This window comes from Anser brachyrhynchus (genome assembly GCF_964034855.1).
Source record: "Anser brachyrhynchus genome assembly, chromosome: 10".
Lineage (NCBI taxonomy): Eukaryota > Metazoa > Chordata > Aves > Anseriformes > Anatidae > Anser > Anser brachyrhynchus.
This window is the reverse complement of record NC_137705.1, coordinates 23,514,793-23,533,885: the sequence shown is the minus strand read 5'-3', so window position 1 is coordinate 23,533,885 and position 19,093 is coordinate 23,514,793. Positions and strand designations below refer to the sequence as shown.

General features: G+C 37.0%; 1 protein-coding gene across 31 annotated transcripts in view; it reads right to left on the bottom strand.

Annotated features, from left to right (window-relative positions):
- Positions 1-19,093, bottom strand: part of CACNA2D3 (calcium voltage-gated channel auxiliary subunit alpha2delta 3) — a 530,340-nt gene that overhangs the window by 312,087 nt on the left and 199,160 nt on the right. For 30 of the 31 annotated variants that reach the window (XR_013955470.1, XM_080605848.1, XM_080605850.1 and 27 more), the window contains one exon: positions 8,544-8,603. The exons of the other annotated variant lie outside the window; for it this stretch is intronic. Coding sequence is in view for 29 of the 30 variants with exons in the window: in XM_080605848.1 (XP_080461974.1) it covers positions 8,544-8,603 (60 nt within the window). In the remaining variant the exon portion in view is untranslated. The remainder of the gene's footprint in view (positions 1-8,543; positions 8,604-19,093) is intronic. 31 annotated transcript variants of the gene reach the window in all.

The following is a 19,093-nucleotide window of genomic DNA, read 5'->3' as shown; positions in this document are numbered from 1 at the left end:
GAGCAGAAAACAGCAAGCACAGCACAATTGAGTAGCAGGATGCATAAATATTCGTGATTACAAACCCTTTCACATAAAGCAAACAGGAAGAGTTTGAAGCTAAGAGTATGTACATCATGCAAAAGGTATCTCTGTCCCAGAAGATAGATATCGCATAGTCTATGAATGAACTGCTCCAATAAATTATATTATTCCTCAGAGGGGAAAGGAGAGCAATGTTATAAACAGTGACTTCAGAAAAATGAGAACAATAGGGCATTGAATTTTGCAAGAGTGAATTGAGGATCCTTTTTTCCTGGAGGAGAGCTCAGTATCACTGACCAATGAGCCTTATAAATAAAAACATTAACTCCAGCACTGCCTGCTCCTCTAAGCACCTTAGCATCTCGCCCTTTCAACATACCAGAATCAAAACATACATGCAAAATAATACAAGACGTACAGAATTAAGCATGTTTCAAATATATTTTTTAAAATGTGCTTTCCAGACAGCTCAGAAAGGATGCAGTTCTGCCAAAGCACATATCACACACACAGCTTTGTTGACGATAGATTGTGCCGTGCATCTCCTATATGGAAGTCTCAACAAATCAAAAAAAAAAAAAAAAAAAAAAACACACTCTGTACATCACCTCCTCCTTGTATTGCCTGATACAAACTGAATAGCCACAGATAAAGGAAAGCTAAGCCAGAGCAGCGTTTCTGAACCTTGACAGGATCAAAATCCCCAGAACCGCCATCCAAGTAGCAGCAGGAGCCCAGCAGCATCCCAGGCTGCCCTCGGGAAGATGCCCACACTGAGGGCAGGCCTGCCGGCCAGCCCAAAGGCACAAGGCTCACAGATCATATTGAGGAGCAGCTAGCGCTTTCTGCAGGAAAAAGTTAAAAGCTAGTTATAAAGCTTTTTCAGGTGACGAGCTCTCTTTTTTCCTATGGGAAAGATGCTCACTAATTCAATCCAGTTTCCAGGGTGCAAGTCTCGACAACTAATTCAAACAACTGCTCACTGAAAAGATATTCTGATTCCAAATTTCTGCTTGCTATCACCTCTACACCAGACACTAAGTATTGGCGAGCCTAATTTCATCTCACATGGTCATTTCTCCTTTCCTCTGGCTCTTTATTTGCTTTCCTGATTTGTCAGAATTGGAAATTGATAGTCCCATAAACTAGAGAGCCGTTTTTAAACACACGAGCTCTGTCTGCTCCAACAATGATAACAAGTTTCTCAGAGGTTTATGGCAATCTCAAGGAGCATATGTTTTTCAAGAACATTGGGATATTTTCCCTTATTGCTATGCAGCATTCCTCCTTTACTTCCTATGCATACTCATTCTGCCAAAGTTCTCTGAAACCCATTTTTATGCGCATTTGAACCTTATCCACTCACTCTCTGAGGGTTTCCTTTGTTTTATAATGAAGCCTATGTCAGACAGCTTATTACTGTTTATATAATTGCCTAGCCTGACACTGAAGAGCATGGAAAAAAGTTTTGTTTAAAAAAAAATGCTGAAAATGGTTTCTCCATTTTAGCCTCACTGTAAGCTAAGGTAATGGCTTTTGAGAGGCTTACAAAAAGATTACTGTCAGTACTCTTAAACCACAAAGCAATTAACACTTCACAGCTTTGCCTTTATACATTACTTACTTGTTTCTCCTTTTACAACCTTCTTTCTGGCACTTTACAGTCTTGTGACACCTACCTCTTCTACCCCACTGATGCTGCTTTCTTCTGCACCCTCCCCAGTCTTCCTCTCCCAAGCCGCGCTTTCCTCTTGCTTCCCTTCAGCTTTCTGCTCCTTCTCCCATGGCCCACCCAGAGCCATGGAGCTGGGGCCAGGCGGGTGCTCCACTTCCCAAATGGCAGCCTGCCTTGAAATGCAGGGACAGTCGCTGCCTTCTCAGCTGCAAGCTGTGGCCTGCACAGATCCCATGCTATTTTCACCCTATGGAAAGGCAATCACACTGGCAGAAGCTGTTCTCGTTTGAGTATTTGGGGAAGGAACGTTGGGTGTGTTGAAAGAGGAAACTTTTTGAGGTCACAACCAAAGATCTCGCGGGCTTCCTCCCAGCTTGATATGACAAAATTCAACCCGATTTTAAGGCTGATATCACCATGTTAAAACTGCAGCATAAAGTATTGTCTTTGATTTTCTGCTAAAAGTTCATTTCCTGACTTTTTTTTTCTTTTCCCACTCCTTGAAAGTGAACATATCTGTTTAATTTGACTGACTGTTTCTGGTACCTCGTTATCCTTTCACATGTACAGTACTGACTTATTGCTCTATTGGAATAAGAGAATTGCCTTGCAAAAAAACATAAAAGAGCATTCAGTGCTGCAAACACTGAGTTTATCACTATTCTAGTGAAAACTTCTGTTTTGCTTCTAACCTCAACCTGTGAATTTATGTGAATATGCAAGAATTTCAGCTTTTATTTCTCTGAAACGTGTCTCTAATTCTTATAGATGCTTACAAAAAGCATAAAAAAGCAACCTGGAAACACTTAACGATTTGAGCATGGGAAAGGAAGATCTGTATATATGCATTATATGTGTGTAATACTTTCTGTTCGATCTTGTTATTGCTGTTAGTCCTGATGTGTGATTCTTCCTGGTTTTGAAAAATAAATTTCTCTTTTGCAGAATTGCACCAGAGGGGAAAAGACTTATGCTGCAGCACAGATCCACGTCCTGAACCAAGCAGAAGAGAGACTCTGACGAGGACCTCAGAGCCAAAGCAACAGCCCCATCCACCAGTTTTTTTCTTAGCAGAGTGTCTCACAATCTTCTGTTGCAATTGTTTCACGTCATATATATAATTTAATGTTCACTGGAGAAGCAGCTTGAACAAGCCCCGTATCCTCACTGAGTGCCCCACCTATGTGACTACAAGCTGTCCTGAAGTGGAGGTTTCTGTTGCTCAGAAAAAGCTTTGGGACAGCTCAGTGTTTAAGCGGAGAAGTTGAAATTTTGAAAACACTCTGGGGATGAGAAAGCTATTTCCTTCTCATTCCTGGTAGCAAGCAAACATAGTAAAGGGACAAATAAATACAACAGGAACAATGTCATGGAGACTAAGGAACTGCTCAGTCATACTACTCTTTGGGAATTCTATGGTTCAGCTTTCTGTAATAATGTAAAGCAGACATCACCAGGCAAGAGTACTACATTTGTATTTAATGAGTGAGATTGAACTGGTGTAACTTTCCTCAGGAGGTTACTTTCTGTGCATCAATTCTAGAGAATCTTTCACAGAATCACAGAATCATCTAGGTTGGAAGAAACCTCCAAGATCACCGAGTCCAACCTCTGACCTAACACTAACAAGTCCTCCACTAAACCATATCACTGTCTTTAACCAGTAACATCCAAAATTCACCAATATCTTCATAGCTTCATAGGCATTTAGCTTTTCTTCTTTTCCCTTCCCAACTTTAAGAAGTAAAGAGCAAAGAGCAGACAAGCTGAAGTGCTCTCCACTGCAACAGCTCATCCTTACAGCTGAGGATCTGCAAGACAGTTTGTGGCACTTCCGCTATTAGAGCAGTTGAGAAGTCCTTGCTTTCAGCTCACAGAAATCAACATGAGTAAAACTAAACTGAGAAACTAAGAACAGCAAAAAACTTTGTTGTTGTTGTTGTTGTTTTCCATTCAGGAAGAAGTATAGAAGCGTTTTCTGGAAAAAAAAATATTACTTAAAGGAAACACTAAAACCAAATAAGGACACTAAACAATGATTTTTATCATTTAACAGCATCCTCTTATGCCTTGTAGTTCACTGACACTAGATGCTCATACTTTTATTCCACTTTTTCTGTATTTTAAGCCCTCAAACTGCAGCATTATTCTTAAGAGTTCAGGGCTTTGCTGTTTTTTAACCACATTCTGAACTCTGCGTTTACTGTCTTTCCTTGATCTCCCTCGTCTTTTGATCAGTACAGAAAACTTTGAACTATTCATGAAACACAATAACAACAAAACGTCTGCAGGTCTTGGCAGCATCTCTGCATCATAGCTGTATCCAAATTATGCCTTCGGCTAGACGTGTATAACCTTAAAGAAGAACAAGTCACATAATCACAAGTGTTAGAGGAACACAAAGACGAACCCCTGGAGAGTAGGTCCTGTGTGATGCATCTCGGGTCTGAAGAGCTCCAGAGGCAGATTTTACAGCTGAACCAACTGTAACGTTTCCAGGCATTAGAGCTACCCCTGCAAGAGTTCCTCAGGACCATGAAAAGTTAATCATTTAGACTGGTGTTAGTTAAGGATCTCTTCTTCACACCGTGTTATGAGCTACAGTTACGCTACCCACACCCCATAACAACATAGCTGAGAGCAAGATAGTCTGCAAAGCATTAAAAAGGAAGCACTAGAAAAAGTTAGACTGTCAGATCTCATGTTAGGTTTCCAGGTTTGGAGATTAGAAAGATTGATTTCAGATTTAGAGAGTAAGCAGCTTAGACAAATAATCCATGAAACACATCAAACATCAGATGTTCCACTGCTATTTTAAACACACTTTTCAAAAAGTCACTTAAGTCATTGGTTTTAAGCGCACGAATCCATCAGGCTTCCCTTTCAATTGTGGGTGTTCAGGACACTTCAAGAGCTGACTTCAGGCTTGTGGGCGTAGTTCTAACAGCCAGAAAAGTATTAATACCACTAGAGTGTAAATCTAGTTATGTGCCTCATTCAAAATTTGTGAGATAATAAATATGCAGACTTCTCTAAAATGCTAAGATGAATATAATGTATATGTTACAATAAGAATTTAATAAGATTATGTAGAATAGCTGTTCTTAATTAGCTTTTGTTCTGACATTTTTCAGTAACTGATATGTAATTACTATCTATTCAATTAAAGTTTAATTAAATACCTAAGCATTTAACAATCCATCATTGTAAAGTTTTGCATGGTATCATTATGTTAAATAAACATTAGGTCAGAATTAAAATAAAAAAGCAGCAATTTAAGTTATACCTTTACATCTACGTTTAAGCTCTACTTCAAGCAGTTGAATTTCAAAAGTTACTTTTACTGCTCCATTGAGCATTGGTCATACTCTAGTATCAGCTCCATTGCCAAGCATCCTTCTCCTGAGGTTACTGAAAACCAGAAGTACAGTACTGTAACAGATCTCGATACAGTCATATAAATAGTACAATATTGGAGAGGACTTTGGTGCTAACACAGACCACATGACTGCATTTTAAGTGTGCTTTAGCACCTCAATAGTAACTGCATAACACGGGCAGCTAGGCATCATGACAGCGTATTTTCATGCAACTAAAACTGTCCTGTTTCTAACGGTTTGAGAAAATGTGGTAGGAGGACAAAGCCTGTAAATGTGTGCAGTTGTATCAGCTGCATATACAAGTTCCTGTGTACGTGACAGTTCTGGGGAAGAGTATTCCCCTTCAAAGACTCTTCCTTAGCTCTGATCACCAGCTTCACCATGGCGTTCCACTGAATTATGACAAGGCAGTTTACCCAAGCACAAGGCACGTAAATGATCAAGTCAATTTTCAGTTAACAATAATAATAAACAATCTGAAAATTCTTTCTAATAGATCATCCCCCCTCAAGAAAAGGATAATATTCTCTTTCTCCCCCCACCCCAAATATTTCTCTGACATACAATATGTCAACAAAACTAAAGCGTGCTGTAGAATTAATTCAAAACTTGTAATATCCAGCACTCTTGCTGGGTCTGTGCTTGGCACTTAGCCCCTGTATGGCTTTTCTCATTATGTTAAAGCTGCAAGATTCAGGACAAATGGACTATACTTTACTCCATTTTCCACAAAGGCAAGCACAGACACAGTGTCCTGTATGAAGCAAGAGTGATCATTTAAATCTGTGGAAATATTGTGACAAGACAACTTGGCATGCCAATATAGATAGTAATATATCTTATATACCCAAATACATTATTCAACATATTTATTCCACTTAACATCTATTTGAAGAGTCTTTAGTAACACCGAATAATTTGAAACCATACCCAACAGTAAGAAAAACCCTGAACTGGGTTAAAGGTTCAAATAAGTGACTCTTAAAAGGTCATTTCCTTGTAACTTGCTATAGCTGCAGCTCTTAGTTTGCATCCCTAACCGAGGAAACAAACAATTTTCCCAAACCCAGATACTGCAGGTTAATGCTTTGACATCGGCTCTCACCAGTTCATAGTTTGGTCATTACTCAAACATTCAATATATAACGCTGATGAGTTAAACATCCTATCACCTACTTTGATTTATTTCTTTCAATTCTCTGGGAGTTTTATTTATAACTACAGGGCTGGGTTTGGTGGTGCCAATAGATTCAGCCCAGGGATAGATAGCTGAATGCTTCGATCATTATACAGTATTACAGTATATTGATTAGAATACCTACAGAGTAACTAAATACAAAACTAGTAATCTTACTGAGAAAAATAACTACAATGGACCAGGTCTAGCCTAAGCAAATAATATAGTTTCAGCATTGCTGAAGAGAATACGAGCAGTCTAAAAAATAAATTTTTCCAATTCTTTTAAGTTGGTATTTTTTGCAGTCAATAAAAATATTAATATAATTTTATTTCTCACTTTTATCATTTTTATCTACTGACACAATATTATCTATTCTGTCCTCAAGACATAGGGGGTGATGCTGGACCAATAAAAGGTACAACTGCACTTTCTTTTTGTGCCTTCTGAATTTCCAGAATATCTGAGCACACAGAGCACAGACTGGTACTGTATCACACAACACTAATTCTAAGCATTTAATCCTGTCTCCTACACATTGGCCGAGGCAATACAAACACCAAAAAAATTCCTCTTCGATAGCAAAATTATATATACTATATTTTATATAAGCCTTCTGTCCCTCTCCACTTGAACGTACGCTATCAAATCATTCCGGCCATTATTTTATTTTGAGCAGATGGTATTATGAGTTTTTTGATAAAGAACAACAATCACCCACAGCAAGGGTTGCAAAGGGGTCGGTGAAACCAAGATTAACAATTGATTAGCTTTAATGGACCGTGACAGTAATAAACAACAGAGCTCTACACAAAGATTTGATTGTCCTGTTAATGCTGCTGACACAAATGGCAAATGGCTTTTAACTGGCTTCCTGAAAGCGTTAATATCTTCAAAGCCTCCGCAAATGAAGGACTTTGTCAAAGTGAGAACTATCCTGCAGTGAAGAAGCACTTACTGTAGGTCTCAAAAAAAAAAAAAAAAGAATAAAAAAGAAAAAAAATTCTATAAAGCATTTCTGATTTTTTTCCAGACAATAGCTCCTATTTCTTCAAGGCAAAGTGCAAAAAATAAAATACAGCACACCTCTAAAAGGTTTGAACGTAACAGAGCTCTAAAGCATTTGAATACAGAAGTCAGCATTCATTGAACACAACAATAATATGAATAATCACTTCCAATGCTCTCATTTTATCTTTACTACAACTTGCTGTGACAGACCTCAGCATCACAGCCTGCTAAATTGATTTTTTTATCCTTATCTCTGAAAAGTTCACTTTTTTTTTTTTCTGCACAGAAATTGGTTACTTGTATCAACTTTTCAACTTTTCATTAAAAGAAAATGGAAAATGTTTTGTGATTACTGGAAGTAACCATGGTAAATTCTGAAAACAGAACTTACAGTTCTGCGTATTCCTTAGTTGAATGTATGGAAAAGCCTGCAGGAAAAGTCTCTGTTTCCCTTAATGCTTAAGCTTAAAGTTTAAATGGACACATGGCTAATATTCACAGAAAGTCTTAAAATTAATTCTAGATAGCTGAAGTCAAAGTAAACAAAACTCCCCCTAATATGGTGTTCAGGAAACCAAAGATACGGGAATTCAAAGGTAAGATGTTACACATTTAACTACTGAGTAACACTTTCTGTCAAATTTCCCATTATTAGGCTAGATCACTTGTTTCTTTTAAATTAATCTGTTTTTTAACTACGCCCTTCATTTAAGCAAAGATTTTTCTTTGAAACGTTTTTAACTGTGAGCTGCCTCTTCCCTCCCTAGTTATTCCTAAAGGCAATATATTCAGACAATAATGGTCTGGCTCTAAGGGCTTCTAGGTAAAAGAGAAAAGAAAAAGAGAACAGTGTCTGCTTTAGACACAGATCCGAAGGCAAACCATTTGCTCAAATCAAGGTCATGCTAATCCCATCCCCATGGGTCCCACCCCATCTGCAAATTCAACTCTTCTACTGAACAATTCCTTGCCAGTGCACTGTAACAATGAAACATGCTGCTAATTACTGAGTTTAAATATCTTGACCTAGGCAGACATGCAAAGAATTTAAATGAAATCTCTAGAAGAATAAAATCCACCTGCCAGGTCTCTCAACACACACATCCTGAATGTGTAACCTGTCAAAATACTGAGCCAGCCTTCATTAATTCCATCTTCTGTAATCAGCATCCTTCTATTACTCACAGACCTGGCCTTCTACAGCAGTTCTTCACTTAAGCTATTGTATAAATCCATACTCTTTTGACAAATATTGAAGAAATCTATTATTAGTTACCTGCAAATCAGCATCAAACTCATGTTTCAGGTAAGCATCTTCTGCAGCTTCAACAAGACGCTGGAAAAAAAAAAAAAACATTTATTTTTTGAAGTAATAGATAGTATGTTAAATCCAGGAGTTTTTTCCAGTATTACAAAAAGAAAATAATTATTTGAGAACTGTGTAATTCATCATCTCCACATGACACCTGCTATAATATTTCATTAATTCAGAAAAAGAAATAAATAGAAATAACCTAACCACAGCTTAAAAAAAGGATCAGAGTTTTTAAATCCTCATCATCCATGCTTGGTGGTACAAAATTTTCAGAAGACATCAACTACTAATTAATAAAGATAAAAATACGGATCATTTGCTCATTTTTTTCCCCTTGCAAGTGCTCAGCATCCTGAAGCTCCCACTCAGATACTGATTTTTAAAAAAACACAAAATCACATAAAGAGGCTTCAACACTGGACTTTATTTTGCATATAGATTCCCTTTGCAAATCTTTCATAAAATTAAAATGAGAAATATTTCCTAATAATCCCCTTGACTGAAAGCAACTTAAATAAAAAGGAATTTCTAAATAATAAATCAAATATGAAATATTAGAAAAACAGATGTGAGGTTCATTTACCTAGCAGATTTAAAGTGTTGTGCATACTACTTTTACATGGTGTATAAACACAACAAGAACTGTCTGCTATTACGGAAGTAATATTTACCAAATGACAGTAATTCAGTAGTATTTTTTCCTCTTAATACTCAGAATTCTCTGTTGTGTTCCTTACTACTATTATCTGAAGGACAAAATAAGGTTTGTACTAGGACACAGCTACTTGAAAACTAATTCATATGGGGGTTTGCTGCAGACATTCTCTTCTGAAAAGAGATGACATCCTTTCCAGGATGTTTTACATAGGGTTTGTTATAGCTCAGTATTTCAACTCTAAACGCAACTCTTCCTGTGTTTTATTTAAACTAACTGGACATTCATGTATGCACAACATAAAATCAATCAGAGCATGAACTGTCACAGAATATTTTGATCCATCCTTATTCTTTTTTTTTTTTTTTTTTTTTGGTATATCGGCTACTGGTATGTATATATATTTATTATTTTTTTTAATCGCAAAGCAAGTGAGCTCAAGGCTCTCATTCATGACACTTAATGGACAGCTGTGCACACTTCTGCTTCCTGTTTCAAGACTGTACACCTTTATCAAGTCTTCGGATATAAATCAAAAGGGGATCAGAATTCCTATCAATTGCTATACAATTTACTATAATGGAAACTATGAAAAATATTTCTGGTTGCCAATTCAAAACAAATGGTTCAACAAAAAACTGAATTTAAAGCAGAGCTTCATTGGTTCCATTTGCATTCACCACGGTCTGCAGAGCAGCAGCACACCACAGCCTTTCCTCCCACATCTGTCTCATCACACGGCTTGCAAACCCTCAGTCCTCTGCTGGGCTCCTGCAGCACCCTGCTCAACAGCCCCCAGCAGGAAGGCTGTCCCACCTTTCCCCTCATTCCTTACTCCCATATCAGAGAAGCCAAACCAGAACTGAACTGAAAGGCGTACTGGCTCACCTTCCTGCAGGCAGATAAAAGTAAGCAAAACATCATGACAGGTTGTGTGAAGGCAAGCCATGAGAAAATACTTCGAATAAAGTGTGAAAACCTATGGAATTGTTTCAACTGCTCCTGTACTGTATTGATAGTAGCAAAAATGCACCTTGCAATTTGAAATGGAATCAAATATTAATTTAATCCACTTTTTTTTTTTTCATTTAGAATCAAAAAAAGCCCAAACTATTTTGGTAGGAAAGCCTGAGAACCATGAGTACTAAACATTTGAATCATCTCTGAAGCCCATCTTTAATGTGTTAGTGACCTGTTAATGCTGTGTTACAAATGTAGACATCATTCCTTAATTATGAAGAAGACATTTCATGTAATATAACTACTCTAATTCAATGCATTTCTGGAGGTGTGTACCCCTTTATATCAAAACTATAGTTGTATTACTACTCTGTGCACACGTAATACAAAAGATCATGACTGATGAGTATTTCTAAGTGAAACATTAAAAAATAAATAAATAAATAGAGTGAGGAAAAAGAAGAGCCAAAAAAAATCTTAATATAGAAAAGAATACATGGAAAAGAGAAACATTTTTTCTTACTGTGCTGAAACACTTACTTAGTCAACAGAAGAAAAATTATGGTAGTATTTCATGAGATATCAGTACCTAGTGGGCTAGAAAAATAATTCATAGTTTCTTATATAGTTTGCATTGATCCCTATGTGTTTCAATTACATTTTTGCCTCAGTGAGGTAAATTTAAACCAAGATTTATACCTACATGTTAGAAATAGCTAGAGAAACATAAGATGGGCAATAGTAGAAACATCTGGTAAGGAGGGCAGCACTGAAATGAAAAGTACGAATTGATATAATACTGATTTTTCATTAAAATGTCAGTTGTTGTATTTGTTCTTTCAAAAAAAAAAAGTTATGTACATCTCAACACTCTTTCAATGCAATATTCTCCATAGGAAACAGAACAACAAAAAAGCGATCTACAGACACGTTTCCTTGGGCAAGCAGACACAAATGCTTCATCCTTAAAAATCTAATAGGAAAAATTAAATTTAGGTACACTGAATGTAGATAACACAAGCAGATACTATATTTTCTATGTAATAGTCCCTAACCACAAGGTTTGCTTTATCTCAGCGCGATCAGAAAGGAGACTGTGAGAAATCTGGGACAGCTACAGAACAGATAAACTACTAAGAAGCTGAAGTCCACAAAACTGCACATTAGTGGATATACACAGATGATATCAGAATTATTTTTTTTGGAGGAGGAGGAGGGGGCTATTTTGCCTTTTTTTTTTCTTCTCATGCAGAAGTCCCCAAAGGGATGAAGCATGATGGAAGAAATTCCTTAAAGCTTGGGAGACAGAAACATGAAAAACACCTGTCATACTGCAATACTCTTTTTTTTTTTTTTTCGAGGCCAACAATAACCCTTTAAAATATTTTAATGACTGAGCAGTTATCTAGCAATGATTGCTGAACACTTTGCATGATTAGTGATTCTAATTTAATAGTTTATAATGACACTTTTAATACAAATGCCAATATATTTTCAGTAAAGTAAACATGCTCTAAAATCATTGCTGTAACAAATAAATGTTCACCAAGCTGTGGTTATCCTGAAGGGAGTTGTGAGTTATCTATATATTTTATAGATTGTTATATATGGAATTAATTACCAATGCTCAATGAGCTATTGTTGGAGTTAAACCTTTTAAGACTTTTTTTTAGGAGCATCTAGCTCTACATGTTTGCACATGCATGCACACAGAAGTCCAGGGCAGCATACAATCTTTGAATAGAGAACAATTTCCACATTCTATGGTAGTTCAACTGAAGCTCCCCTTGTTAAGGAACCAATCCTTGTAATTTTTCAAATATGCATAAATTTGAGAAAGATTAACTGACTTAGATAGCATACCAAAATGCAGCATGGATACAAACAGGGCATGAACCAGGGAAAGGAACAAATCTCACACCCTCAAAAGAAATACCCAAACAGTCACCAAAATAAAAAGTCAATGTTGGATATTTTTAGTAGTATCACAGTTAATGTAGAGAAGGCTGAGAGAAGAAATATTTTTTTCTTCCCAATAACATGAAAAAAATCCATCAAGCCATTTAAGATTAGGATAATTTTTTGACAAATATCTTAAGTTCAGTAAACTGATATTCCCAGATAAACTCTCATTCACGTTAGGTTGTTGTAGAGCCAACGACAAAAAATAGTGAATGAAACAGAATGGATAAGGGAAAAACAGAATCCAGCAGAAACTGGGGTAAAATGGATCACATGGGCAAAAAAGTGAAAATAAATGAAAAGGAAAATAATTTTTAGGAAAAACAAGAAGAAAATAAAGAACAGGGTATCAATTTTAGCTTCTGAGAAGGTATTTACTGTTTCCATGTTTCTTGTAAGGCTTTCAGCTCATTTTTCTATAACCGTCCTTCATGAGAATCACATTTCCAGTTAGAATAAATAAATTCACAAGCAAAACAGAGCCTGAAACAGTTTGTGAGTTCCTGAACCACAGAATGTCACTAAAACATATCCATAAATGCTGCCTGATGTTATATTCTTCTTTCTCTTCAGCTATCAAATCTTCAAGAAACACATTTATATTTGATAGTTTACTTTCTCTTTTTTGAGGGTAAACCAATTGCCACACATAAAACCAGAAACGCTGCTAGAAATTGCTCTCTTCTCAAAACCAAACAGCTACAAATTTTAGAAAATAACAGAAGACTGCTCTGCCTTAGTATCGGTACCAAGCTGGTACTAGTTATGATTATTTTAGTCAATAACATCAATATTTTATATTCCATAATACTAATATGATAAAATTTCTTTTCAAAACAGCCAAAACTGCTGTACTGGGATGTACTTAAACACAACACTATAAAGCAACAGGAAATGAAAGCTCTGCCCTCTCCATGGTAGATGCTCCTTTGTTCCGTCCCAGCCTCACTGCTAACAAAGCAGCTAAGAAGCACAGCTTCAGTTCTGCCTGTTAAAATGTCACCATGTCAGCTGCCCTTCTACTTGCACATTATTGCCAAACTCTCTAGACTATGCCTCAACATTTCTTTCAGTACATTATGTGAATCTTACCAGTTTGAGTTATTACATCTGCTCTGTGCTACGCAGTGCACAATCATCATTTTGGGTCTGTAATAATTTCACCCAGGATACTTCAGGCAAGGTTCAGGCAAGGGCCACTGATTCTGGCCCTGCTCTGAACAGTAGGACATAACTATCAAAAAAAAATGTAGATAAACCCATAGGAAGCTCTTCTATTCTAGCATCTCAATAAATTCAATTACAACTAACAGGAAAAAAAAAAAAAAAGCCTCAACCCAAACTATAACCTTTCATCTTTTCCACAAGGCATTAGATCTGTTGGAGATTCGCCACCATCTTGTATACTCCTTCACAGTTGGTTTGAGATGTGGTTTGTAGATGAAAAATAATTAAAAGCTTTATTAAAAAATGGCAAAAAGTCTAATCCCAGGAACATCCTAGGAATATAACACAAAGTTAATAATGAAAAACAACTGCATGCAGAAAAAAAAACCAGGAACTTACATAATCTTAAAAACCTGTCTCGCAGTGTTCTTTGTGTGAAATTGTAACAAGGGCTTCTCAATCAAATTCAAACAAAATTTGTAAGCAAAGACAGCAGGTAGGAAAATGAAGGAAAACTAGTCCTTTGAAAGATGTTCTTTCTTTAACAATTTGTAGCAATTTTTTTTGTATTATATTACCAAAAGCACAAAACTAGAAAATGTTCGGTAATGGAAAATACTGACAACTACCAAGAGTTACCCTTTTTCAGATGAAATACTTGGTGCAATTTTAATAACCTTGTTATTGATTTGACCATCAAATTTCAGATCAAAGTTTATAATAATTGAGCTGTGAACATGCCAAGAACAATTCCTAAAGTGCAGCCAGATAACTATTTAAAACACAGTTCAGCAGGTGAGTAGAGTCCTGGGAGAGAAACCACAACTTGCTATTCAGTCAGAGTAATTTTCTTCACTGGCTCCTTCATTAGAAGCCAAGGTTGTGCATGTGGGAGCACTCAGTAACAGATTACCAAACTTTAAAAATATTACCCATTTATCTTCCTGGGACTTCCCAATTTTGGGGTTCATTTCAGAAGTGAAAAAGGGATTTCCTTTCCAGGCAACCTGTGAGGCTACAGGTGCTTTGAAAACTTCTGAAAAGTTTGGGCTGTTTGGGGGGAAAAATGAAAGAAATACAATAAAAAATAAAATAGAAAATAAAAACTAAGAATAAACTAAGAATAAACTAAGAATAAACTAAGAATAAACTAAGAATAAACTAAGAATAAACTAAGAATAAACTAAGAATAAACTAAGAATAAACTAAGAATAAACTAAGAATAAACTAAGAATAAACTAAGAATAAACTAAGAATAAACTAAGAATAAACTAAGAATAAAATAAAATAAGAATAAAATAAGAATAAAATAAGAATAAAATAAGAATAAAATAAGAATAAAATAAGAATAAAATAAGAATAAAATGTATTTATTAGCTTGAAGTGTGTTTAGGTAACATTCTGGCATGGGTGGTAATTCTGCTGCAATCCCTCCTCACTTCCACCAGAGTTCTGGGGTTTGCTTCTTTCACAGTTCATTTAACAGAGAAGGTAAAGAAACCAACAGAGAATATTTTATGGTGTCCACCAGTTCCCTATTATCTTCTATGCTTGAAAACAATATCATGTAACGTGGTGATGAATGCACTGATGTGCAAACAGGCCTCTCAGTCTCACTATTTCATTGCAAATAGCTTTGCACGTGCTTGCCGTAACCAGAGAAGCAGGGTAGATATCAGAGACCAAGGCTGACCTTGGAGGAATATTTGCTACCATCAGAAACACATGGATTTTTAGACAGGCCAAGAACAACAGCCTTGAAATTTGGCTGTTTTTCCCCCCTCAAGGTCAGGGCAGGGGTGTGAAGGGGAAAAACGGTTTCTTTTCAGAAAACACAGCAGCAGATTTTATTTCCTACTCTGTTCTCCTCAATTACAAGTACTTTGAAGAAAATTCTATCATTAGAATTGCTGTCGCTGTCCTTAAGACACACAGAAAATTAAGCCTGTTATCTTGATATAAGAAGAGATCCTACTTCTTGTGGCTTAAGACAGATATTAATCTTGCAATTAATGTCATATCAAAACCAGACTGCTCTAGGACTAGTATCAAACTCCCCTCCAACTTACCAGGCAATGCTCAGTCACAGTGATGCATTAACATATAATCAAAGCATAAATTATAAATAAAGAAAAAAATAAATTGAAAGCTTAAAATATGCAATTATTGTAAATGACTTCAATTATCCTCCTTTGTTCATTCAAGACTGGCAGATTTTCAGGTTGATCATTGTTAGAGAGTTAGCTGGTTTTTTGTAGCAACAAAGATCTTGGCCTGGCGAAGAGCTGGACAAACAAATGAAACTGTAAATGGATTAGTTATGATAAAGTACATGAATCTCACATGTAGCATAACAGTGGTTAGGACAATTCTGGTGTAATTAGATGCATTTCTAACTAGTTTAACACTACAACTCCATATTTAGTTACGGCATCTGGAGATTACCATGGAAGGAAGGCCGCAGATGAAGAGGTAACATTCTACTGGGCTCAAAGGTGCACAAAGCCAACAAATCAAACAAAATATTACCAAATCTGTTGCTATCACGTTATGCCTGACACAGAGAAGAAAGGAATCGTGCTAAATATGGTTTTCTTCTGTTCTTTTAATTTCGTAAATCCCAGTCATCAAAGAGTCAGTTCCATTGCAGATGCAACCTGAGGTGGTTTCAAGACTATTTTAAATTTGATGTGCCTGCCCCAAGTACTGCAGTGCCCAGCTCCTTCAGCCACCTCTCCTGCACCTGAGGGCCAAGGGAAAGATTCTTCACCATTTCACACCAATCATGTATTTATCCAAGGTTAACTCTTTTAGAAATACCTTTACATAGCTTTTTAATTCCACTTGCAATATGAAAGCTCCATCGTAATGTTTTGTTTTCAGTTAATAATTCACAACTGATACATTGCTCTCTTCCCCATAATTTAAAAAAGTTATAAATAATTTTTCTTTGTAAAACACCTTCCAAAATCAAGGAAAGCTGGTCTGTGTGTGTACACAAATGCACATATATAAATAAGCATCTGTGCACACATCTCTCCCTCCCTCCCTAAGTACAGCCTGTAAGCCTTAGAAGCCTGTAAGTATCACCACGATTCTTAGTCCTGTCCCCTACACTGATATCACTAAATTAAAACATCTAATTCTCACATGTAAGCCTCCACAGGTCACCCTCTTCAGCTGACTTCATCATGCTCCTTCTAGTGCCAGGATATCTTGCTGCATTTGAGTACTATGTCAACTTGCACAATGTCTGAGCAAAAACAGTTTGCCCTTTGCTCTGACAGCTCTCAGCACCATTGCTGGATGCTTTGCAGATATTGCTGAAAGAAGATCTGGGATAACTGTTGCCATGTGAGTTCACTGAATGCAAAATTCTCTATTGGTAGGATTCATCTCACCTAACTTCAGCTATTTCAAAGTTAATCACCTCTCTACACAAGTTAACTAAATGTCCTCCATACGTAGAGACAGAAAACTCTGAAGAGCAGCTCATCCCATTCTAAAATAGTTGATAAGATACTGGGACGAGAGAACTTCGGAGCTTTTCCTTCACTCTTTTCTTTAGTAGATGTGTAACTGTATACGGCTAACATTAAGGGAGATGAATCCTACACCATATGTGCAACATAAATGAGATAAAGAAACACGGAAATATTCCCATGCCTACTGAATAGGGGAAGGAGCCTTGGGGTAACACCATGTCCTGACAGCAGTCTGGGGACTAGGAACTGTGCTGAGGTGTTTCTGCGCTACGCACATGCAGAAGCACCACGCGAATCCAACTGGCTGCTCTGTTCCCTCCTTCGGCTTCTCTCCTCACTTGTGCACTGAAGCTCAAACCCCCAGGTTACTTCTAATTCAACTTGCAATCTGTGGTCAACTTCAACAAAATCAGTTATGATATACCGTCCTTCCAGTTGCCAACCAGACACTGACACAACAACAACAAAACTGCAAGATTTATTACTCAAAACAAAGGTCAATTTCAGAGTTTGCAGGGACTTATTTCCATTGCCTCACCCAGCACTCAATCACAACACACTGAGACTTACCTTCACTTTCAAACCAAGCTGTTCACAGAAGGTATTACTCTCTCTCAAGTCAATTTGACTGTTATTGACTTATCAGAGGGTCAGGATTTCTGTTGCTGACAGACTAAATTAAATATTTAAAAAAAAAAAATTAAAATGAGAAATCAAATTTGAACAGGTTTTTTTTTTTTTGTTTTGTTTAAAAAAACAGTAGGTGAAGTAGAATAGGTGATGAGAATGCTCTAAGCTAGATATTAAGGTTAGTATTACTGGGAAGATGTAAAGAAAGCAGTACTTCCTGAAGTAAGCTGGCAGGCACTGTCAGTTTGAAATTGGGATACAGTGACGATATCGTATCAAGTATTCCACCTCTCCTAACAGCTATCCTGAGAATCAAAACAAGTATTAGTATTGTTATATTTCTATAGTTTTTATATATATATAGTTTCTATTTCTATAGTTTTCTAATATTTCTATATTTCTATAGTTTTAGAACAAGTACGTTATGCTAGAAACTTCCAAGAACTAGTACGGATGACAAAGCCAAACTCACAAAAGCTAGGAAGTGCCAGAATGGAGGTGCCTTAGTTCAATGCCCAGTAACACCATGCTGTCGTTATTGATGTGATAGTGCATTGTCTTGTCCATACAATTTTGCTTGGTTAGAACACTGATAAATACTGCATATGACCTTTGCAGGCCTCGCAGAGTGATGGCAGTAGCTATCCGTTTCTATATGCACCAGCAATGGCCTTTGCAATCATTCACCTCAGGTTATGCAGGCACAGATTCAATTGCCCACTGAAATATACCCACTTCTGCCTTCCAATAACCATAGTTTAATCCTGTTCCTTTCATATCTGACCACGACCTAGACCTACGCCTATTTCTTTCCTTTCCCTCTTCCCACATCCTATTCAGTATGCTCAAATTATGTTCCCCAAACTCCAATACTGAGGTTTTTCCTACTATTCTCAACCTCTTCTCTAGCATTTACCAATTTTTCCTCCTCCTCCTTCATACCAGCCCTGGCTTCCATACTACCAAACATGCTCTTCTTCATGACCAGTCATTTCCAGGCCCTTAACAACTCAGTCCTAACCTTGCCAACCTATATTTCCATTTTCCCCTGTTCTCTGGTACAATTGCATTGTCCCCACCTAGAACATCTTGTACCATACATATTTCTAAACCCCGGCACATTTCAATCTAGTTTCCTCTGTCTCCTTACACCACTTCATTAACCTCCACTCCCTTCTCCTTGACCCACTAACTTCTTCAGTCTCTCCTAAACCAATCAGACTCCTCTTGCTGCCAACCCTCCCATTTTCCAGTGCCCTCATTTGAACATAGACAAGAGACGAGATCTCTGCCCTTACGTCTCCTTAATCTCTCTTCTGTGTTTAGGAGGCACACAGACACGCTGACATGCGTCGGGGGTAAGGACCTTGTTTCCGCTGCCTTCTAGTGGCTTGAGCTAAAACAGACGAAAGGTCTGACCAACTATGTTCTTGTTCAACTGTGTACTGAAAATCACAGTGCAAAGAATTTTCAGAGACTTTACTTACAGATAGCTATGTTCTGATAGGTTTCTAATGGCCGTATGCCTCTATGTGCAGATCTTCCAAATGATAACTTGATCCAGCTGGAACAGATTTTCAAAGAAAACCTTGTGTCAAGGCCACATCCCTGCCAATTTCAAGATTCGGTTCTCAGGCATAGAAGTGTTATAA